This window comes from Jaculus jaculus, chromosome 2 (genome assembly GCF_020740685.1).
Source record: "Jaculus jaculus isolate mJacJac1 chromosome 2, mJacJac1.mat.Y.cur, whole genome shotgun sequence".
Taxonomy (NCBI): domain Eukaryota; kingdom Metazoa; phylum Chordata; class Mammalia; order Rodentia; family Dipodidae; genus Jaculus; species Jaculus jaculus.
In genome coordinates, this window is record NC_059103.1 from 15,981,123 (window position 1) to 16,005,543 (window position 24,421).

The window sequence follows — 24,421 nt, forward strand, 5'->3', positions numbered from 1 at the left end:
GGGCGGGCGCGGGGCTGAGGCGGGCGGGCGGCGGCGGTGGGCCGTCCGCGGAGAGGGGGGCGGGGGAGGAGCAGGAGCTGAAGCTGAGGCGGGCGGAGGATGAGGCCGTGCCCGGGTTCCCGCTGCAGCCGCCCGGGGACACGCCGTGCACCCTTCGGCTCGGGGCTTTCTCGGCGTCGTCGGTGGGAGCGTTAGCGGCGGGAGAGAGAGAGAGAGAGAGAGAGAGAAAGAGAGAGAGGAGAGAGCGAGCGGCTTTTTTTTTTCCCCCCCTCGTCAGCGCTTCCTTCCTCCGGTGGGGCGACGACCAGAGGCGGCGGCGGCGGCGGCGGCGGTGACGGCGGCGGCGGGCACACCGGTGTGTGTGTCTGTCTGTCCCCGCTGGACATTTCTTTCTGCTGTTCCTCGTCGGCTGACTTGACTGATGGACACACTTCCCCGTCTCCCATTTGGCTGGGTTTTTTTTTGTTGTTGTTGTTGTTGTTGAGGAAGGGGTGACCTCTTCTTCTCTGGGACTGGAAAAAGATTTCTATTTTTAAAAATTATTATTATTAATATTATTTTGCAAGGAGAGAGTTGGGTGGCAAGCGTCAGGCTTTTGCAATTCTTCTTTCATCTCCTTCTCTTCCTCCCCACCTCAAAGACCGAAAAAAAAAAAGAAAAAAAAAAGCAGAAAAGAAAAAGAGACAGAGAGAGGGAGGGACAGAGAGAGAGAGAGAAGAGGGGGAAGGAAGAAAAAAAAAAAAAAAGCAAAGCCCCACAACTGCTCCAGCATCCTCCCTTCCCTTCCCTTCCACCCTCCCGGCCTCTTGTCAGTTTTCGCCTCTCCCGGGTCCATGGTTGCTGGATGATGCTACCCTGTCTGGGGGGGGTCTCGGCCCTCTCAGGTCGCTCCCCAACCTTGCTCTCCCCTGGATGCATTTCTTAAAAAATTTAGGAGCCTGGGAGTGAGTTTTCTGCGAGGCGTGTGAGAGGAGAAAGAGAGGGAGAGAAGGGGGCGGCCGAGGGGAGGGTGTTTTCCTGCACGAGGGGGCGGGTGAAGTTCATTGCCTACCCCCCCCCCCCACAAACACACACACTTTCCTGCGACCTTTTTGGACACGGCTTTTTTTTTTTTTTTTTCTTTTTGGATCAAGAAGCAAGGCTCGGAGAGGGGCTTGAGAAGGAGGTGCACAGGCGATTTCGGGGTTCAGAGAGAGGGAAAGAGGGTGGTGGTTGCACAGAGCCTCCCAGGCTTCTTGATCAAAGCATTCCGCTATTCTGATTTATTGCCTGCTTGGTTGAGTTAATTTTTTTTTTTTCCTTCTTCTTCCTCTTCTTCTTCTTCTTCTTCTTCCCTCCTCTAAAGGAGACCTGTGTGTTCAGCCATTACTTTGCTCCGCGGCGCTTGTTCCCAAGCATCTCCGACCCTCGGTGCTGTTTGGGGGGGGATCCCCCCATACTTGGGCTCCTCGCCTCTCGCCCTCGTTCTCCCCCCCAATCCCTCCTCCTCCTCCTCTCTTCTCTCTCTCTCCGCCCCTTCCCCCCTTTTCTTTCTCCTCTCTTTCTTCCCTTCTCCCTCTCTCTCTCTCCCCCTTCTTTCGGCCGCCGTCTCCCCCGCGCCCTCCTTGGGGCGGAGGGAAAGCCGTGCAAGAGGAAGGGAGGGCTCGGTGTCAATTTTTTTTTTGGGGTGTGTGTGTGTGTGTGTGTGTGTGTCCGCGGTTAGAGCCTGTGGCGCGCGGGCGACGAACGGGGAAGACCCCCCCCTCCTCCTCCTCCCCCGGGCACACCGTACAGCCATGGATGGCCCGACGCGGGGCCATGGACTCCGCAAAAAGCGACGGTCAAGATCACAGCGAGACCGGGAGAGACGCTCCCGGGGCGGACTAGGAGGAGCTGGGGCGGCTGCCGCCGCGGCTGCTGTTGCTGCCGCTGCCGCTGTTGCCGCCGCCGCCGCCGCCGCCGCCGCTGGAACTGGCCGGACCCGGGCACCCTCGTTGGCTTCATCGTCAGGCTCCGACAAGGAAGACAATGGGAAACCCCCATCCTCCGCCCCGTCCCGGCCCAGACCCCCACGGAGGAAGCGGAGAGAGTCCACCTCGGCCGAAGAGGACATCATTGATGGATTTGCCATGACTAGCTTTGTCACTTTTGAAGCGCTAGAGGTAAAGGGGGAAAAGGGAGGGGGGGGGGACACGACACCCCCTCTCTCCCAGCCCTACCCCCCTCCCCGTGGTTTTTCCCTTTTATGCACGACCCCACTCGGCTTGCACTCAGGCTCCCCTGCCGCCCTCGCCGCGCTCTGGGCTGTCTGTCTGTCTGTCTGTCTGTCTGGGCTGAGGTCTTATTGTTGGGTTGGGTGGGGGAGAGGAGCTGGGGGGCGCGGGCATTCAGGCAGCAGAAGGGAATCGCACAGAGGATGCCTGCTCTCTTGGTTTTCCTGGTTGTCGCTCGCCTTTCCTCTGCGCCCCCTTTCCTCCCTGCACCCCTTCCCTCCACAGCAGATGGGCAGAAAGGGGTTCAGGCATCACAACAATGTGCCTCCCCCCTTCTCCACGGATAGCTCTGCCCCCTACTCCTTTCTCCTCTCCCTCTTCCCCAATCATGGCTTCTTGGCTGGTGGAAGTCTCTTTGCTGGGTTTGGGGCGCCTGTGGACGTTCTCAGTGTGTTTTCAGCAGAGCCATATGACCCCCTGCGTGTGTGTTTGTCTACTATATGCCTTTTTTGGGTGACCTCAGGACCACAGGCTGATGGGGTTTGGTGGCTTCTGATACCCTCCTGCCTTCTTTTTTTCTTTTCTTTTTTTGGTGAAGCTGGAGAAGGGGGGCGTTTTCTCCTGGTTGGGAGAAAGGAGGGAGGAGGGGAGAAGAGGAAAGGATGGAATATCTTTCCGTATTCTCTATAGGGCTCTATTGCAGAAAGGGTTAATTATGATATTATCTATACACATACATTTGCCCATAGATTTGTGTGTACATGAGCAATTTAGTTGAAGGGCAGGAAAAGGTACACCAGGGAGGACTGGTTGGAGGCAAGAATAAAATCCTAGCTGGTAGCTGAAGGGTTTGTCACCAATTGTCCCTCTCTTTCATTTTTTTTTGTGTATATGTGTGTTTTCTTTCTTTTTTTTTTTTTCTCTAAGTGATTGGCTTTGTGTGTGTGTATTTGTGTCTTTTCTCATTCCTTAGGCACCTGCAGTCAGTGTTGATTTTCAGATGCACATTATGCTGTCTGCTAAGAGGTTTCAGTGTGTGTGTGTGGGGGGGGAGTGTTGTTGTTGGGTAGAAGGGAGCTAGAGGGAGATTGTCCAGGGGTCACAGGAAACTATCTTTGCCTGGAGAGATCTGATTTGGTGCTAGGGTGGTCATGGGCCTCTATAAATATAACTACCTTCTTTCCACCCCCTGCTTCCCTTCCCCCACCCCCAACACACACACCACACACACAGAAGGCTTTGAGATTTTGCACAGTTGGTCTAGCACAAAACCAAGATTTGAGCTGGTTTATAGCCTTTCATTGCGCCTGATGTGATATGATGATTTGAGGTTCCTGAAGGAAACTTTTCTGTTTTCTCTCTTTATTTATTTATTTATTTATTTTTTGCTATTAGTATGAAATTGCTTCTGATGTACAAATGCACACTTTGTTAATGAAAGCTTAAGTCTCAAATTCAGTCACTTGTGCTGATTTCAAATGCTGGCTCTGTATGTGTTTGGGTGTCAGATTTAAATATTTTTTAAAAGGCAGTCATCGTGTCAGTTGTTCATTTCTGTGAACTACTTTTGGTTGGGGCGGTGGGTGGCGGACGGTGGCTAGTGGCCACTGGTCCTGGAGGAAGGGAGGGTGATGATAGTGTCACTGTGGTGACCATACGTGTTGGTGTTAGTGATTGAATTAACCTTTGGTTCTAGAACTGGTGCTGTATTAGGCTAAAATTAAATGTCGAGTCTCACCACTTAGGATGATTATAAGTATGGCTTTAACTTTGCCAAGGTGGTAGATGGGTGCTGTAAAAGTGTGACCTCTTTCTCTCTCCCTTTAAAATGAGAATTGAAATGACAGTATGTCCCCTAAGGGAAAGTGTTGCCTGGTGTTTGGAACACCATTGCTATCTGTGGGCATTTAAGGAAGAACTTTGAAGAGTTGGTTAAGAGTGGTTCTGGTTTCTGAGGAGTCGCCCTAGCTGCTCTGTGGGTTCCTTCTCAATCAGCAAGAGGGGCTCATAGAGTCCCATGGTCAGTATTTGAAGGCCAAGAGGAGGTGGAGTTTTGTTTTTTGTTTTTTTTTTTTTTTTTTAAGTAGCTGACTAGATTTGAGATCTATCTGTGGCTATACATTTGGTTTTTGAGAGTAAATGCGCTCATGTCATTTAAAGATCATTTTGGGTTTCAAAAACTTTAAATTTTTAAAGGAGACCAAGTTTAAAATGTGTCATTAATACCATTTTGTTCCTTGCCACAATTGAATTTTTCGATACTTTTCTGGATTCAAAACTCAGCTTAGCTTGGTTAGCTGGGTTCAATGCTAAGTTCTTGTCTAAACACCACACACATTTCTGTGTGTTGGCATAAAGGGCCTAAATTTAAAAGTGTATCTTAGATTTAACAGGAAATGTAAGTATATGCAAAAGTAGACAGAACAGTGTAATACGTTCCAGTACACCCAGTATTCAAGTTCAACACACCTCTCGTCTTGTTTCTTCTATAATTCAACTGTCTCAGTTGTAATGACTCAAAAATTTAGTAACATTATCAACAACAGTTCCCTAATATCAACACCCAGTGTCCACATTTTCAGAAGCCCAAGTTTGTGTAGAAAACCCTTTAAATAAGTCAACTTTTTAGACTTAAAAACAACACAATACAAATCATCTTGTTTGTCTTTTTTTTTTTTTTTTTTTTGGTAAAAAGCAGATATATTGGCTGCTCCTTATTACGCTGTGTCCACATTAGATAGTCAGAACATGGGTGTGTCTGTCAATTATTAAAATAAAACCTCAGTTTGGAAGATGTATTGAATTATCAATAAGAAACATGAGGCTTATTAGGAAGCAGGGAAATCAACTATGAACCTGGATAGAAATGCGCGTTAAGTGCACATTTGTAAGTGTTAAGAATTAGTGTAGATGTTAAGGGTTGCCCTAGATATAAATTGTATTTTTGTGCCTTATGTTTCGAAGTGAAAATAATTGTCACCACAAATCATCAAGGTTGATGCTGGAATGATGTTGTGTTAAAAAGCCAGAAATATAGGCTTGCCCAGCTAGGCTTATGGCTTATGCCAGTTTGGAGCAGTGGCTAGCAGACTGTGGAGCAGCATACTTTGGGTGTTAACGGACATACCAACTCCATGATTTTTTTCCCCTAGTAGCAAATTTTGTGCTTTTCTTTCCTGAAAAGGACTTTTCCACCTCATAAAGAAAGACTTTGATATGAATATTTGCAGGCCAGTTACAGTCTTACAGGAGTGAAATTAATAAACTTGTCTAATGAGAGCCTGCATTATTATGCTTATTATGTGCAGTATTGTTAGATTTTTATTTACGATGATGGCAGCTTTGAAGGTGGTGTGACCATCTCCCATACTTTATAGGCAGTGAAACTGGTTGAGGTAGTTGCATATTCTGCAGGGACACTTGTCTTGAGTAATTGTGCCCTGAAGTTCAAGTGTGTGGTTATGAAGAGTCTCATGATAGAAGATAAGACCGTAGGTGAGGAGGCTAAAGTTGAACGTGGTGTTCTTTTCACTGTGCAGTTCCAAAGTAGACTTAGCGCTGGGATATACAGTGTTGTTTGTTAGGCTATGCTTTGATTGTCAGAATGAGAGCAGGTAGCCCAAATATCTTATCTCATTTCATTTGTTTTGAGACAGGGTCATCTTGCTGTAGTCAAGGCTAGTCTGGTACTTGCTATGTAGACCATGCTGCCTTCAAACCTTCAGAAATCCTTTTGCCTCAACCTCTGGAGTGCTGGGGTTATAGACATGAACTACCATGCCATGTTGAGTAAAAAAACAAGCAAACACACAAACCAAAATCCAAGTGGCTTTTAAGCAACCAAAGTACAAATGGGGCATATTGATGTTCTGAAAATAGCATTGTGTCTTGATGCACCAGGTAGTGATTCCTTGATTCTTTGGGTTTCTGTGCAATTTCTGTTAGAAAGCCATTGTAGCTGAAAATTTGACTTTTCCAGCTACCTCTCCGTCCATTCCTTTTCTGTGCATTGGCACCACTGACAAAGGGGGGAAAAGCCGAAATGGTGAAGTAGGAGATTAGGAATATTGGTGCTGCAGCATTTGGTAAATAAGTGAAGGCGTATTTGGGGGGAGGGAGGGCTGGAGCATCAAATCATAACTTTGATGTGGTCTTCACGCCATAATGCGATTTCAGGTTTTACCCACATACCAGTAGTCTTTAAGAAGGTTGTGTAGAATTTGATGTACTTATAAACATGTTATGTTTCATAGGCCCCAATCATTTATTTTGGTGAAATTTGACTTAATCATTTGTTTAAAGAAATTATCATGTACCTTATATTCATTCTGCTAATATTTATGGGGTGCTTGGTATGTGTGAGGCAATAGGAGTCAGAGAACCCTAAAATGTGTATAACATCTGGAAGAAGTGTGCAGTTGAGTTGATCAGTTGAACAATCTAGGCAGAAGAGGTCAAGCAGATGGTCCTAAAAGCGTACAGTGAATGGGTGGAAGGCAGGGAGAGAATGCTCTAAAGGGATGCTGAAGGAGGGACAGAAACAGACCACAAAGGCCTGGCAGAAATGAGTACACAAAGAGGGAAGGAATTCTTTGTACAGGACCAGGAGAAGCCAGTGTAGACCTATCAGCAGGCAGGTTTGGGCATTTTAACTAGTGTGAGCCTCTTTAAGCAGTTACCCTTGAAAGGCCTCCTTTTTTCATTCCTTAGTGGAGACACTGAGATTAGTTTAGAGCAGGTTTTCTCCAACTGGAAGGGGACATAACTTTTCAGGATGCCCATAGATTGTGTTCCAGACTGAAGCAGTGATCTTCCATCACATAGATTTTGGAACGGAATGGACTGGACAGAATGAAACAAATAACTTGTTCTGCCTGAATTCAAAGTCTTTATTGCCTGAATGTGAAGTCTGGGTATCAGAGGAGGTGATGCATTGTGCTTTATTGCCTTAATTTATTTGGCCACAGGGCACTTTTTTTTTCTCTTTTCATTTCATTGTATCAAATAAATCAGTATGGGAAATGCTGGGTAAGAGTTTCCAATAAGTCGTTCCAGATCTTGGTAGTTGGTGATCTCTCTGTGGAGTGTTGAGTGGCTGGGCTGGATGAGGAATTTGAAAATCAGGGGCAGAAGTTTGTGTTCTTGGGCAGGAAGCGGTTGCTCTAACAAGAGTGGCAAAGGGAGTGTGAAATGATGAAGAGTTGGGGAGGACAGCCCATCTCCTTTCCTGCTCCTTTGCTCTTCCTCATGTGAGCTTTTCTGGCTGAGTTTTAGTAACCCCACCCTGAGGTGAGCATTGGTAAGTGACTTTCCTTAATAGTTCTTTTCTCAGTGTGATAGCAGCCACCAAACTGCTCTCCAGCCACTAGGTTTCATCCTCTCTAGGTCCTTTTTTGTTTCAGATATTGCTGCTTTTAACAGCTTGGAAAAGGGGGCTGGTTGAGAAAGGGATGTTGACATTGATGTTCAAACAAAGTCTTCAGATTAGCTTGCCTCTTGCTCACAATGTATAAAGCGATCATTCAAAAAGGGTCAGATCATCTCTTGGGCTGTGACAAAGCCAGGCACAGCTGTGGTGTATGTTTCATTTTCTGTCTTGCAAAGTTTGGTTGTGAGACTGTTGAGTGAAATGGGCCAGTTCCAGCATTTCACTTCTGGAAGTAGGATCTCAGGACTTCAAAAGTGATGAGAAATTTGGCAGGGGCTGGGGGGAAGGAAGAGTGTTAATAGTGTGTGGTTATAAACGCAAACATTTTATTATACTGTTCTTCAGTCTGGTATGTGTGTTTGTCCATCCCCCCAGCCCCCGTCCGTTGGTCCATGGGTGCATGTGGAGGTCAGAGGACAGCTGTCTGCTCTGTCCTTGCCCCTCCACCTCATTTGAGACAACATTTTCCTCCCTGGATTCCCACTCTGCTACTGCAGTTCTTTTCTGTGCTCACCGTGAGCTTCAGGAAAACTCTCCTGTCTCTTTCTCCAATACCAGTGTCAGGGGGCTGAGATTATAGAAGCCTGCTGTGACTTCTGGCTTTTTGATGTGGATCTGGAGGTTGAAGTTGGGTGTTCAAGCGTGAGTGGTGAGCACTTTCTCCATTGAACCATCTCCCCAGCCCATACTTCAGTATTTTAGTCTTTGAGGCAAAGAAATGGCTGGAGTATTTCTGTGAGGTGCCCTTGAAGGCTGTCAGGATGATTCTTTGTGGCTCCCGTTAGCTGTGGAGAGTAACTAATGCAGCTGTCTGGCTGTGGGGGGGTGGGGGGGTTGTAGAGAAGGTGTACATGAATCAGTAGATGAAAAACAAATGAATCATAAAGTTAGTGATCAAACTTTTGGCTCTAAGAGTGGGTGATCCCCTAACTCTCTTTGTTGGAAAAGGTTTTAAAAAAATGGATCAATCGGGCTAGGGGATTTCACTAATTCAGTGGTGGAGTGCTTGCCTAGCATGTAAAGCCTTGGGTTCAATCTCCTAGCACTACAGTAAACAGACAAAACTGACTGAAGGAGTTGAAATAAAATAAAACAAACAAACAAGCAAAAAACTCAGAATAATAAACACGGTTCAATGATGTGGTAATGATAAAGAGATTCTGGGACTCTTGTTTACATCAGTTTTGCTCACCATTACAAATAAATGATGATTATGTAGTTTGAAAGAATATTAAGATTAGCGATAAAGTTTCCAAACAAAGAACAAAACAGTTGATGTTAGGTATTGCCGAATAATTTGGGTCCTAAGGACTACCTGATTTGGAAGTCCTTTTGACATAAAGGTCAGTAGCAGTTTATGAAGGAGGGCACAGATACACACGTGGAAGGTGAATTTTATTTTATTTTACTCTTATTCTGAATAGGTATATAGGTGACATAATATATTAAATGTAGTCTAACTTTACAGAAGTGCCCTGTGCTGTGTGCTATTGTTTATTTTCTCCCTCAAGAAACAATATGCAAGTGTAGATGTAGGAAGAACAACCTCAAAATAGGATAGCAAGCACTTATTTGAAAACTTTTTAACAGGTTATACACTACTATTCCCTTTCCTCTGTCATATAAATATTTTTAAACTGGAGAGAACAGACACTACACTTGAGAAGTGATGACATAAAAATATTTTTATTTATTTCTTTGTAAACAGAGAGAGAGAGAGAGAGAATGAATGAGAATGGGTGTGCTAGGGTCTGTAGCCACTGCAAAAGAACTCCAGATGCATGTACCACCATATGCATCTGGCTTTATGTAGGTACTGGGAAATCATAGGGTCATTAGTTTTTGTAGGCCAAGTGCTTTAACCATTCCCAGTAATATTTTAAAAAATACAAATATTTTTAAAAGACCTTATTGTCATTTTGGCCTTAGTGCTTTACCTTATGGTGGCATACCAACTTGGTACTTTCCGAGCCCTGGAAAAAACTCATATGTAGTAAAATTGGAGTCACAGAGCTCTCGAGGATAGAGTCCACAGTGTATAGGTGCAAAGACAGGCTGTGATTCTTAGTAATTTTGGAGTGGAATCTGATGTTTTCACACACAATTTGGAACCTGAAAATAAGTCATCACAGGGTCAAGTTATGACGATAAGTGAGAGATGTCGTTTTTCTCACTTGTTCCCTTTGCATTGCCACACAAAGCCAACATCATTTTGGGTGTCGGTAAAGTTTCTGATGGAAGAGATATTTGGAACTTAAAAAATTAGGCAGCTGTTTGCAGATCTGCACTGCCAAGCTTGCCTGCTTTTCTGAGTTGTAACTCAAAATATGTAATCTTTACTTTCCCTCTTTCTGTCTTTTCTTGGATTATCAGCTGAAATCCTAAACCTACTTGCCTTGGCACTCTGGGCTTTCTCACTGTTTTCTCAATAAAATCTTTTTTTTTTTTTTTAAAAAAAGAAAGAAAAAGACTTAAGAGTTTGGTTGCAGTTATCTCTCAAGTGTTTGTGTTACTAGAAAAGGCTTCTCTTTTTGTTCTTTTGTTGTCTTTGTTGATTTGTGCTCTTGCTAAAGATTGCTGGTTACTTGGTGAATGGTTTCCTATAGCTAAAGAGGAAGGGAAAATGAAAATAAGAATATGAAGATGTCATCTCAGTAGCTGGATAGTAGATTATCACTTGTTTTCCAGCCACGTGATAGAAATTCTAATATGTGCACTCATTTCTTCTGTACATGTTCAGTTGACAAAAATAATGAAGGCCCTGCGTCATTCCTGCATTCTACTTTTTTCTTTCTTCTTTTTCTTTTTTTTTTTTTAAAAAGACCCTGTATGGTTGAAATGAACTTAGGCTTTCTTTGGGAAACATGTATTTGGTAGTTTGCCTGCAAATTACAGTTTGTTCCTTCCTTATTGGTTATGGTGGCCTCTTTGGTTAGTGGGGAAAATTAGTTTCGAGATTAATATGCAGAGCTAAATCTTTAGGAGGACTTATTCTGAAATTGGGACGTAAACTTTTTTGGGCGGCCTTTGGATCCATGTCACTCAGCCTAGCTGGAGGATGTGCTTTCTAAGCCACCTCCATGGAGTTAGTGGCATAGACGCGTCCCTAGTGGTGCAGTTCTGCCTCTCATTTTGCAAATGAAAACAGCTCCCAGGGGCTAATTGACCTGCTCCAGCTCATGCTGGGAGTCAGAGGCCCAGACTGTTAGGAGACTATTTCTTTTTAGTACCAGGAACACGACGGCTGGGAACCTTGGAAAAAAGTTTTTTCTTTTGAGATAGGTCTCAGGTAGTTCAGGTAGACTGTCCAGTGTAGCTGTGTTGCTGAGGATGATCTTGAACTCTTGATTTCTCTTGCCTTCACCTCATGACTACTGCTGGGATTACAAGTGTGCCTTACCATGCCAGGTTTTATTTTATTTTTTTAAATTTTTGTGGTTTATTTTTATTTATTTATTTGAGAGCGACAGTCAGAGGAAGAGGCAGAGAGAGAGAGAGAGAATGGGCACTCCAGGGCTTCCAGCCACTGCAGACGAATTCCAGATGCATGTGCTCTCTTGTGCATCTGGGTCCTGGGGAATCAAACCTCGAACTGGGGTCCTTAGGCTTCACAGGCAAGCGCTTAACCACTAAGCCATCTCTCCAGCACCCATGCCAGGTTTTATGCAGTGCTGGGGATAGAAGCTGGGGTTCATACATGCTAAGCAGGTACTTTGCTAAGTGGGCTACATGCTCAGCTGTGAAAGGAAGTTTTTATAAATAAGAATACTGCAAATAAGGAGGGATCTCCATAATTGTAAAGCTTTCCATGTTGTATTCAGTCATGTTCTGATTGCTACTCAAAATTCAGAACCTTCAAGGCTGGGGAGATGGCTCAGTAGGTCAAGTGCAAGCCTAAATTGGATCCAGAACCTGTGTTAAAATAAGAAAAAAAAGCCAAGTGTTGTGTCAGTTGTTTGTAATCCCAGCACTGGGAAGACTGAGACAAGCAGAATGTTGGAGGTGGCTGGCCAGCCAGTATCACCTACTTGGTGAGCTTCAGGCCAGTGAGAGACTGTCTTACAAAGGTGGATAACACCTGAGGAACAACACTTGAGATTGTCCTCTAGCTTACACATACATGCATGCATACACCCCCATTTCACATTTCTCATCAGTAGTATGTCACCCTGAAATTCATTGGCCCTTTTTTGTAGGAAGATTTTTTTATCTCTTCCTTTCCACACTCCTGTAATGAAAATGTAAAAGAAAGAATATATATACGTACATACATACATACATATATATAAGAGTGATAATATGAGGTTTCTCATTCTTGAATGTCCAGTGGAAAGATTATGTGCATACATGATGTTATTAATGCGATCCATTTAAGTTAACTTTTTAAGGGAGGTGTGTGTGTGTGTGTTAGCATTCCAGGGAAACGTCAAACAACTTAACAACATTGATACCAGAACATATGCAATGAGGGAACTTTGGAGTATGTGTGAGTTAGAGATTCAACTAAACCTCTTTCTGAAGAAAAACTCAAGATATTAGATCCACATGATGGACTGGCTAAGGCATCTTGTCTGTTTATTGCTGAGCCAGAAAATTTATAACAACTGTTTGTCATGAGTATATATTTATAACCATTCATATAATGAAAAGAAGTTTTCATGGGATTGTAATAACATATCAAGATGGATGTAATTAAAACAGAAGCAGATTGACACCTGGAATTAAACGCACACCATAAACCGGCATACCTGTCCTTTATGCCTTACATATTTGCTTCAGGGGCAGCCAGCCAAATATGCAAATAAAAAGACATTGATGGATTTCCCTGGCTGTGTATGTGGTTGCAGAGAACCCAACTCTTTTATTAATCTTTTACCATGCATTGTTTAGATTCGCAGCAGCAGTGGGATGTATTAATTTGGCAGACCAAATAGCCCAGGACGAGAATGTAGGAAATAATAAGGGGAAGACATGATTGATATGCTGTCCTATAAATAACACATGCGACTGACAAGAGGCTGGGCAATCTTTAGATCTGCGCCTAGTGTCGCTAATGGAGCTGTTAAACCAGGATGTCTGAGTTGGACTTCAATCGGAGAGGCTCTGCCTCCCGTTTAAAATGCAGACCTGTCTCCTTACACTCGGGACTGATCTGTTGACAAAATTGGTGTAAATCGAATTTTTGTAAATTGGATCAGATGCATCAGGGGGACTTCTGCTGTGGAAAAAAACCCAAATAACCCTGAGTCCTTTTCTTTGCTCTTTTATTCCTCTTTATCTCTTTTTCCCTTCTTCTCGCCCACCTCTCTCCAAGTATAACCACTTCTCAACACGGAAGCTGGGATTTTGGTAGTCCTGTTAGACATTAGATGAGTCTGGCTTTCTCTGCATCACTTTTCTTCATGGGCTACCCTGTGCTCTTGGAAGAAAGTGGCTGAGATTTGCATTTTTCTGCTTAGGTTTCATACCTCACTTGGTGGGTGCTCCCAGGAATAATTGGTAGTGATTAGAATAAGCCAGTGTCATTCAGATTTCAGAGCTGGGCTTCCAAGTGTGTGTCCAGGCTGTGAATATGGAATATGCTTTCTGTATCTGTCCCACTGGGGAGTCCAGGCGTGTCATAAGCGTCACGATTGTCCAGACATACCCTGAGTATAATTTTTCGATATGACAGTTCAGTTTTTAAAATAGTAAGGATGCCAAAAAGAGGGTTGTATTGTTATTAGGAAAGTCAGTGACATCTGTTATAGCTTGTTAACCAGGGAAGGAAAACGCTTTAATCAAAACATCTAATTATGCCCTCAACTGATGAAATACCCTTAGCTTTTTTTTTTTTTTTTGAATTGGCCTAAATGGAAGAAGCTGGCCTGTACTTATCCCTAACCATGGTGATATAGTGGCATTTTAATCTTATCAAATTGCTTTTTCACTTTGTGTTAAAAATAGGTGCTTTAAGAAGTTGTCTAGGCCAGCATGAACTTTTTGTTTTTGTCCTTCCTCTCCCATATGGAGCCCAGAGGGAGGGTTCTTTTTTTTTCTTTCCAGATGTGAGCCTCAGGGGATGTGTGGTAGCTGAGAGCTACCTGGGGAGGGAGCAGATGATCTTGGCTGGTGAGAGGCAAGGGGCTAGCTCTGCCTGTGCTCTGGGAGGTGTGATTTCACACCTGAATGTTGAAACCCCCCTATGTCATACAGCTGTGCTTTTGAAAATGTTTTATTCATCCAATATCGAACCAGACCAGTTTTTTCCAGGTCACCTTCAGTTGAAGGAACATAACTTTTTAAAATATTGAAGTAGAAGCTGGTGGGTAAAAGCACTTGCTACATAAGCATGAGGACCTGAGTTTGATCCTTAGCAAACAAGTTAAAAAAAAAAAAAAGCCAGACATGGCCTCATGCCTCTAAGCACATCGCTGAGGGGGTGGAGCTGAAATGATCACTGGGGCTTCCTGGACAGCCAGTATGCACTCCCAGTTCACTGGTGGAGGTAGATCCTGAGCATCTTCCTCCTCTGGCCTCGGTCCTGTGTGCATGGGACATGTGCATCTGCCCGCCCACCACACCACACATACTCTCCCCACCTCAAATAAATAGATAAACAATAGGTATTGAGGTATAATGTGAGTCCAGAAATGTTTGAAGTAGTTTAACATAATATCTGACAGTATCAAAAATTATTCACCCACTCCTACCTCATTAGCTCGCTTAAAAAAATATCTTGGCAGAGTGGTTTTCCACATTGAGCCATTTTAACTTCAGAACCTACCCATTCTTTGAAAATCTGTGTTTCAAACTCCAATTAATTTTAACTTTGGCAATGATCTGTTTTCAGAATCACAGATGTGATACTGCTCTCACTAATGATAGTCCGTTATTGGTAATCTCGGGGCTGGGACATGGATTGAAGCAGGGAGGCACATTTTGTTTCTTAACCTTGTGAACATTTATGGCATCATCCTGAAATGATTTTTCCCATGGATTGAGATCTGGGGGCTCAGCCAACAGGAGTTTCTGAAGTGTTGACCATGACATGATATGCTTCATGTTTTCCTTGGGAGCTGGTGGGAAGTTCAAGTGCTATTAATTTTTTCCTCGGTCAGTTATATGTGCTGTAATGGCTTACTGTGTGTCACTTGGGAGTTATGACTGGAACCTTGGGAAAGAGAGAACAAGCATTCTCTCCCTATTTTTCTAATGTCTTGTTTTATTTCCTTACATTCTTCTGCCTTTAGCCCCTGCACTCTCCCTAACATGTATCCTTCAGGGGATATTTGAGGCTTTCTTCACTCAGTGATCCATGCACAGTAGGCATTCAGTCAATGCTTATTTACTGTTGACCTATTTCCACACACAAAAAAGACATTTTTGAAAAGGGAGCTGCTGTGTATGCGTTGTTCTGTGCCTGGCGTTGTGCCTCCAGCTTTACATTCATTGTGACTTAGAAGTATCCTATGGGTGGGGGCGGGGGGACAAAACCAGAGAGCGGGGTGTCTGCTTTATAGATGAAGAAAGGTGGTCAGCTGACCACTCCTAGACCAAGAAATGCAGCAGTTCCTGCCAGGTTTGGGTTCCCCACTCCTTTCCGCTCTTCTTGTCAACATGCACTCATCTTGTAAGAGCCTCCAGTGTGTCTGGTAGATCACAGTTATTCCTTCTTACTACTGTTGAAAATGATCTCTGTTAGAAAGGATTTTCTAAAAAATACCATATCTAACCTTTTGCAAGACCTCTCTTTTCTCTCTTTCCTCCCCCCCCCACCCCCAAGGTAGGGTCTCGCTCTAGCCCAGGCTGAACTGGAATTCACTCTGTCATCTCAGGGTGGCCTTGAACTCACAGTGAACCTCCTACCTCTGCCTCCCAAGTGCTGGGATCAAAGGCGTGTGCCAACACCATGCCTGACTTTGCAAGTCCTCCTTTTTTTTTTTTTTCCACTCTGTTCTTTCTTATTTTATTTTTGTGGTGCTAGGAATGGAATCTAGGGCCTCCTGCGTGTTAGATAAGTGCTCTACTGCTGAGCTATAACCCCATCTTCTATAGTCTTTTTCAAAAAGGTGAAACTTACAGGCTGGGGATATAGCTCTGTTGGGAGAGCGCTTGTCTAGCACGAACAATTCCCAGCACTGCATAAATCAGGCATGGTGGTGCACATGCCTGTAATCCCAGCACTCTGGAGGTGGAGGCGAGGATCAGGAGTTCAAGGTTAGCCTCAGCTACAGTACAAGTATGATACTATCCTGCTGGGATATATGAGACTGTGTTAAAATAAAAAAGGAGGAAGAAGAGAAAGAAAGGAGAAACTGAAAAGCTGATGTTCACAATGACTACCACTGACAGTCTACCTATTTTGTTTTTTGTTTTTGGTGTTATGTTCTCTATGTCTCTTTTCATGGTTTTCCCTGTATTGGAGTCTGGCTTTTTCCCATGACAGCTACTACTCAGGCAGATTTTTGAACCTTTCCAAAGCCAAGAGTTCAGGTTCATGAGATTAAGGCTTGGCTGTAAATCCTTTCCCCTTATCTCATTGATATCCTAAAACAACCCTTCCCCTTTAACAGAAGTATGAAATTGGGGAAGACACTTCTACCTCTCCTAGCTTTCTGTACATATAAGCATATATATTTACTATAGGTCCTGAAGTATTTTGTCTTTTCTGCTGTTAAACTGTTGTAGGAAGTGGCACTTCTCTTGGGAAGATAGTCCATAATAAAAGAGACCTTATTACTGATGCTAGTTATTATTATTATTTTTTGACACTCTATTCTCCCTGGTGAAAGACCATACTAATAGCTCTGCTTTTCTTGATATCTACTTCTTGAAGATGTACCTGGTGGCAAATAGCCCATTATTTCCCCCTTATTGTTTCCTTCCATTATTCTAGGCACTTTTGCAAATTGTTCTCTCCCATCCCCCTCCACCCTGTTGAGGTTTGTTTATGCTACAAAGAGTATGCTAATGAACGTGGCTGTTAGATTGATTCTTATGGAAATCCCAATTGCATTTAAAGTACTGTACATTAAGGAGAAGCCCCTTCCTCATCTCCCCTGGGCTAGGACTAAAGGATTCAAAACTGGCTTGTTAAGACCTTCAGTTGTAAAGATACCAACCCCTCATATATCCTTATTGGGCCTGAATTTTCAAAATGACTTCTAGGGTAACTATGACGGTGAAGCGAGTTAAACATTTTTCAAGGACATCTCTTTCTCTGCCAGCCCTGCTTTCTCCAAGTGTAGTATGTGTGGTTTCTCTGTGTCTAGGTTCAAGAGTGGGTGAAGAGATTGCCCTTGGATGTTTTCTTCAATTGCCCTCCACCTTGTTTTTTGAGTCAGGGTCTCTCATTGGCCTGGAGCTGACCAGTTTAACCAGCAAGTCCCAGGGAAATCCACTTGTTTCTACCTCCCCAGTGCTGGGATTGCAAGCATGCTTTGCTACACCCAGCCTTTATGTGGGTGCTGGGAATTGGACTCAAGTCCTCATGCTTGTGTGGCAAGCACTTACCCACAGAGCCATCTCTCTAGTCTTTTTGTACAAGAAGTTTCTCCAGTGTATCACCATGCTCCGAATACCCAGTCCTGTCCCTCTTCCATGTACCTTGGTAAACAGTTATCTTTTGTACATCCAAAACTGGCAATACAGAAGTGTCCTGTTTTTACTGATGGCAGTTTTAGGGGAGACCCGAGTCAAGGCATATCCTTTGAAATTCAACCGTAGCCATGAAGATCTGGTATAATAGGAAACATACCTTTAAGTCATTCCTTACACTTTTGATTTTATGTCTATGTAAAATGTAGGTTCTGAATCACCTCTAAGACCCGACTCCGATTCTTTTGCATATGTGTTTATAGTATGTGTGTTGCGGTATATGCACATGTGTGTGGATGCTCATGCCCCCTGCACACAGGTGCAGAGGCCAGAGGAGAATGTTCGTGTGTCCTCTGTTGCTCCTGTGTATTGTATGCTTGAGAGGAGTCTCTTGCTGCGCTTGGAGCTGCTACCTCTTCAGTCAAGAGTGGCTGATCAGTGAGCTCTGGATTCTCCTGTTTCCACCCCCCTCAGGTCTGGGGCAACACGCATGTATGGCCTGTGTGGGCATTAGGCATCACACTCTCTTAGGCCCTGTACTTCTGCTTTTTCTTGTGTCCACCTCTTGCATGGTTTGTAATACCCTGCTTACGTTTCCAGTGATGCAGACAGTATGAAGGTGGGCCGATAGAGTGGGGAGTCAGTTTCTCAGAGGGCAGGGGGTGTTCTGGGCTTACTGTGGGCAGCTGAATATCATTTTAGCATTTTTAAAGATTTCCACATCTGCTGCTCATATTTCAGCGGAACTGCTATGGCGTCCAGTGTGCTGTACCTGGGATTAGGGGAGGTGAAATGTGCACGGTCAGCTTGATTGGAAATTACATTGCTGGAGTGCATGCAGCTCAAGTAGCCATTGCACAGTGGTCACTACTCCAAGCACCACTCCCGGAGCATGGCGCCAATAGAAAACACAGACACGCACAGGCATCCAGTCACCTGTCTTTAGTTTAAGGCACATTTTAATCCCTGAGTCTCACTTAGTGTATCTTCTCTGCCACACTGGATGACAGATTTGTAAAAGTTTCTTACTCCTTTCTGAGTATGTCATGGCTTTCCTTCAATGGTGAGAAGATTGGCAAGTTATAGACCAAGTCTCTTCACAGTAGGGCAGCTAGCTGGTGTCTCAGGAGCAGTCCCCCCCCCCGCCCCACCTGTTCATGTCTTGGGCAACCTGGTTTCCTGCATGCGAATGTAAAGCAGGCCAACCCAGGGAAGATTTTATTTAGGGGTCATTTAGATGAAAGATGAGACTTAAAGAGCAGAATCAGGAGGCCATGAGGTAACTGCCGTGGTTGGAATTTATATCTCCATTGCTTAGCCTCTGGTCTGGCTCCACACAGTTCCCATGTCCACCACCTCTCTTCCTTCCTGTTAGAAGTGAGATTTTTGCAGCATACAGGCTCAGTTATAATCCTAGAGACACAGGGAGCATGTGACAAGGCATGGAAAGATACAAGCTTACCATCTGTTGTAGAGATCATAGGGTTGCCGCAGTTCTCACTGCAGTAGGCTTTGAATTTTCAGTAGGTTTTTGAATTTGTGTGTGTGTGTGTGTGTGTGTGTGTGTGTGTGTGTGTGTGTGCCAGTTAGTAGGAAGTGGAATAGAAGAATGGAATCATTCATCAAATCTCATGTTTCTCTTTGGGGTCTAATAAAACTAATGTGGACTTGGAGACTTTCAAGTGGCAAGGGACTTTGGAGGTCATCTTGGGCAGTGGTTTTGAGTGCCTTGAAGGAGAGTGAGTCACTAAAGGACATTTATAACCTTATCAACCAGAAGAATCCATTGTTTACATCTATAGCAAATTAGGGTGAGATTCTTTATGGGGAAGAAAAAATGTACCTGGAATTGTTTGTTTATTCTTTCCCCCCAAAATTATTTTCAGGGCTAGAGATGGCTTAGATGTTAAAGGTACTTGCTTGCAAAGTATATTGGCCTGGGTTCAATTCCCCAGCAGCCATGTAAAGATGGAAACAAAGTGGTTTATACATCTGTGATCCCAGGAGACCTTGAATTTGTCCTCTGATACACATACACAGAGACAATAATGTGTGCCCCCCACAAATATTTAAAATATTTATTTAAAAAGTATTTTAAGCTGAGCATGGTGGCACATGCCTTTAATCCCAGCACTTGGGAGGCAGAGGTAGGAGGGTCACCATGAGTTCAAGGCCACCCAAGACTCCATAGTGAATTCCAGGTCAGCCTGAGTTAGAGGGAAACCCTACCTCAGAAAACAAACAAACAAAAAACAAAAAAAATTATTCATTTATTTGAGAGAGAAAGAGGAAGCTGTAGATAGAGAGGAAGAAAGAGAAAGAGAATGGACTCATCTTGGTCCCTAGCCACTGAAAATGAAATTGAGGCTTAGCGAGGCTCCCTATGATCATGTCTATAGGAAGAGGGGGATTTGAATCCGGGTCCTTCAGTGCCTCTGATGAACAGAAAGTAAATGGACCTGTGTCTGGATGAATTTTTGCTGGAATATGCATTTCTCAGCCATACTGGAAGATAGTTCTAGAGCTGAGCCCTGGTAGCAATTCCATCTAGTCACACCCTGCTTCCATGACTCTACATGTTTGGTTATGTGGAGGATTTCACCCCCAGTCTTGCCCAGGCCTGGCAACTGCTGATTTTTGTGGATTGCTGGTTAAGCAGACACCTTTGGTCTCTCTGAACTGACTTTGACTAGAACATTTTTTAAGACCTGCACTGTGAAGCGTATCATAGAATACAGGTCATCGTTTTCAAGTCAGCAAACCAAAATTGAATTGGTCTTGATTTTCCCTCAGTGAAAGAAAAGCCCCAGACATCACCAGTGCCTATAATCCATGGGAATGTAAAAGCATCTTTTCAGTGCTAGTGTCTTGCAGTATCAATGTACTATGAACTTGCTTTAAAGGATATTTGTAGAAAGACATGTATATGTATACATGCATCTATATATGGCTGTAAAATGTTTTATAAACATGGAACAATACAAAACATAACTAACAACTACATACCTACTTTCATCCTTAACAAACATAGTTTTAAAATTTTTAGCACACACATGTATATGGTGTGTGTGATAAGTCTGTGGGCGCATGTGTGTTCCTTTTTTTTGTTTGTTTGTTTTTCGAGGTAGGGTCTCGCTGTAGCCCAGGCTGACCTGGATTTCATTATGTAGTCTCAGGGTGGCCCCATACTCACCTCTGCCTTCCAAGTGCTGGGATTAGAGGTGTGCGCCATCATGCCTGGCTAATGTGTGTGCTTTTACTTTAGGCTTCCCAGTGGGTTTAGAAATGTGTGCATCCTAAGGGATGCTGTATTCATGTGAGCCAAATGTAAGACGTGTGCATCTGTCTGAAGCGGCAGGTTTGGGAATAAGGGCAGGTCTTCTTGGGGATCTGGATTGTGCCAGCACTCATGTTCAGAGAGAGAAAATCTTGGTCTCCTCTTTGATCAGAAAGGATAGGACATGAAAGTCCTGAGCTGCCACTTTCCCTCTCTGTCCAGCATGGGCATATAAGTATTTCTCACCCACACTGGTACCAGCAACTGGCAGTGCCTGCTTTGGCCAGCCATGATTCTGATGGCTAAAATGAGCTCAGGTCATCCTCACTGGTCCCTTGAGTTAAATACTGTTATGATGCGGATTTTTAGAGGAGAAGACCCATGCAGGTTTACTCCTAAGGTTAAAAAAACAAACACCTAGCGTGTTGCTGGAGTTTGGAGCATGACTTGAACTGCTGCATAATGGAACTAAATAAATAATGCTTCTTAAAAAGTTTTATTCTGATGTTTTAAAAACTTGGACTTTTATCCCCACCTGGTTCATTCAGAGGCAGTAATACACCATAGGCTGACTCCTTACAGATGAGAAAAGAGACCTGGAAATTGTGTTACATAATCGTTCTATGTGACCTAGTGAATTAGTGTTAGTGGTAGGGAGGCGCTGTGGAGACCAGGCCTTCTAATATATAGGTCATTGCTTTTTCCCACTGTGCTACTTTGCTTCCATTAAAAATACTTCAAACATTTAATGGAACTAAGCATTTTTAAACTCAATTTGTGTCACCTGTACTCATTTGGCTGCAGATTAAAATAGCTAAGTACTGTTTGATTTTTGCCTTAGGGAAGAAGGTGGTAGACATTTTGGTTATCTGACCTCCGGAGGATGTCTTTCCAGTCTTTGGTAAGCTACTTAAAAGTAGAGAGAAAGTATTTAGAAGAGATAAAGGAGGCACTACTCTCCAGGTTGAATTTTGCATGAGTCCCTGGTGTTTTTAACCCCCAGTGGGCACAGCAAACTTAAAAAAAAGTGAAATGCAAACCACTTTTAGCTATTGTGTGGCAAATAAGAATGACAAAGAGAATAAAAAGAATCACTGTGGCTCTTAGTGCTTTAGAGACTCCTACACTCTGGCTTTTTTGTTTTTGTTTGTTTTTTCCTTTGGACTCCTTTTGCTAAAACGTCTCTCCTTAGCTAATGTGTTTAAAAATTAGTGCTCTGGTATTCTAAAACAAATTATCCCTGAGGGCTTCCCAGTGTACTCTCAGATAAAAGACCCCAGGGTAGGGGTTTTCTCTACCTTTGAAACTTGGTTGCCTGTGCCTGCCTGAGAGCAAGATTTGAGATACTTCCAACCCAGATTAACATGGTTACCTAAGACTAGACAATTTGACTTTGGAGGGGGAGACTAGGATTTAACCTTTGCAGAAGGGGAACCTGGGATGTACTGAGGGTTGCCGTCTGTCTGGGATTAAGTAAGTGTGGTCCAGTTTCTCCTGGAGTTTTGTCATTAATCCTTTGAAAACCAAAACTCTCACCAACACAATATGATTATGAAAATAGGGCCAGGCTTCCAGGCTGTGCAATGGAAGAACACATGTTCCCATTCTGCCAATGACCCCGAATCCCATGTGGCCACAGACAAGTAATTTGATTTCACAGTTTCTATTCTTAAATTTGCAGGAGGGGGCTCCCAGTAGGAGTTACATGGTGATTATAACATAGCAGCTTCCTTTTAGGGTAGATGTAATTGTGAGAAAAAAAATAATCATGAAAGAGCCAAGTATTTTGCATTTGATGTGAGAATACCCTTTCAGTCACTAAAGCTCCCGCAAGACTTTCCCACATAGTTATACTTTCTGTTATCCATTTGGGGAACAGAGAATCTGGAGGTTTCACATCCTTCCAGATCACAAGCTTATGCCCTGGTAGCTGTACCTCTGCACATCTGGATATTAAATGTACAGAAACCTGGGCCCTGTTCTGTACCTGAGCCCTGAGCCAAGACTCCTCTCATGCTAAGTGAGTGTGATTTTTTTGAATCACTATTTTAGACAGTATTTTTAAGTACGTTGTGGGGGACAGTGGTAATGGCAGCAGTTGAAAACACTGTATTTCTGTGTGACAAAACAGTTTATTAACATAAAGATAAAACCGTCCTCCATATCTGTTCTTAAAACCTTTTAACAACTTTATTTTGTGTGTGTCATGTGTGTGGCGAGTGCACATGTGGATGCAGATGTGCACACCCTGTGTGCGTGTATGTAGGGGTCAGAGGAGGAAATGGGTGTCTTCCTTCTGTTCATCTGTGTGTTTTCTTGAGGTGGAGTTTTCTTACTTATTTCTGGGCTTGCTGTTTTCACAAGCCCTAGCAGTTCTCTGGTCTTGGGTCCTCACAGGACAGCGATTACAGGTGTGGTGGCCACACCCAGCTGTTTACTGGTGCTTGGGAATTGAATTTAGCACCCTCAGGTCCACTCAAGCTCTCTTGCTTGTGTGGGATAGTACTCTTACTTGCTCAGCCATCTCCCCTGTCCCTCTTCAATTTTTGTTTTAATTGTGATGTGAACATACATTGAAGGAAGTGTTTGCATACAGCCCAATGAATTACTCCATATTAAACACCAAGTTCCCCAGCGTAGATACAGAACATTGTTAAATCATTTGGATATTATGACATTCCTCCTTTATTCCTCCACTCCTTCTCACATCCCAGGAAATCAGGGCTATAAATAAACTGATAGAACAGTAGGTACGAGTGCAAAATAGCATGTGACTTCTCTGTGCTCAGTGCTTAATCAGTGCTGAGTCCATAAGTTTTTGCCGTTTTGAAGTTTGTATTATTTTGATTCAGCCTTAAATTAGTTCCTGACAGTGACCGTCTGTTAATGCTCGCAGCATATATCAAAATTAGGCTCTATGATTTATCTTTTCAGAAATCTAATTCACTGAAAATATTTTCATAATAGTTTTGAAAAATGCACAAAGACAGATTACCAGCTATGGCAGTGAAGAGTCTATTAAGCTAATGAGTCTTATCATCACTGCCTGGATAACTCAGTGAACGCATCTCCTTGACCAACACTCTTCACCTGGTACATGATGACTAGTGGCCAAACCCAAAAGAATTCCTCCCTCCTTTCGGTCCATCCCAGAATAATCTCTTCCTTATGCTGGTCTACTCTGATTGCCTAAAGCCAAAGGTAATGAATTTTGCCTGGGTTTTATTTTCTTCTTCCCTTTCCTTTTCTCCACTGAAGAATCATGAGTTTCTTAGTGGGAGAAGTTCTGACTCTATTAAACAGCTAGCTTGCTGGAGTGTCTTCTTGGGGCAGGGATGTTTTAAAGGTAAACAGACCCAGAGCAAACCCTGCATTTGAGTTGTGTGCAAGTGGAGGGACAGAACTGTCCATGTTGCTGCCCATAGCTGTGCCTGGGCACTTGCTAGCAGGCACGTGGACTCTGCAGGTGTCAGAACTGCTCGGCTTCCTGCCTGCATAACAATCCCCATCTTGGTGATCACCACTGTTAACTAAACAGCTGACAGGACTGCAGTCACCCTGTCCAGAATGGCTTTCTGTCCTTCCAAAAGTATATCAGAGGCTTGTTTTGCTACAGAACATTGATTAGATAAATATTCCTATGGGCACAAAGGCACTGAAATCTGTTAGGGCACTCTGCACTTAGCTATCCATTAGTAGCAGAGAAATGACTTTTCTTTCCTCTGTCTCTCCCCTTTTCTCTTCTCCACCACGCAGCTTCTCAAAGGTGCCAGGAACAGATAAATTATCTGACCTCTGCTTTCAGGCGTGTGTGAAGCAGGAGGGGCCCAGGAGGGGCCATGTCATGCTCTTTGGTGCAGCATGCCGATGGGGCAGTGCCTAAGGTGTGGGGATAATAGGAGAGCTGGAGTGATTTAGATTAGAAGATTCTTTCTTGCTTTAGGG

The 24,421-nt window shown here is 43.7% G+C and overlaps 1 protein-coding gene across 6 annotated transcripts in view; it reads left to right on the plus strand.

Moving 5' to 3' along the window:
• The first annotated feature begins 1,119 nt into the window (after positions 1-1,119).
• The window catches only part of Auts2 (activator of transcription and developmental regulator AUTS2), a 1,279,269-nt gene continuing 1,255,967 nt past the window's right edge, over positions 1,120-24,421 (plus strand). For 4 of the 6 annotated variants that reach the window (XM_045144589.1, XM_045144590.1, XM_045144585.1 and 1 more), the window contains exon 1: positions 1,120-2,141. In XM_045144589.1, the coding sequence (XP_045000524.1) occupies positions 1,776-2,141 (366 nt within the window). In that variant the 5' untranslated portion in view covers positions 1,120-1,775. The remainder of the gene's footprint in view (positions 2,142-24,421) is intronic. The other 2 variants (XM_045144584.1, XM_004662575.3) reach the window with 1 other exon arrangement.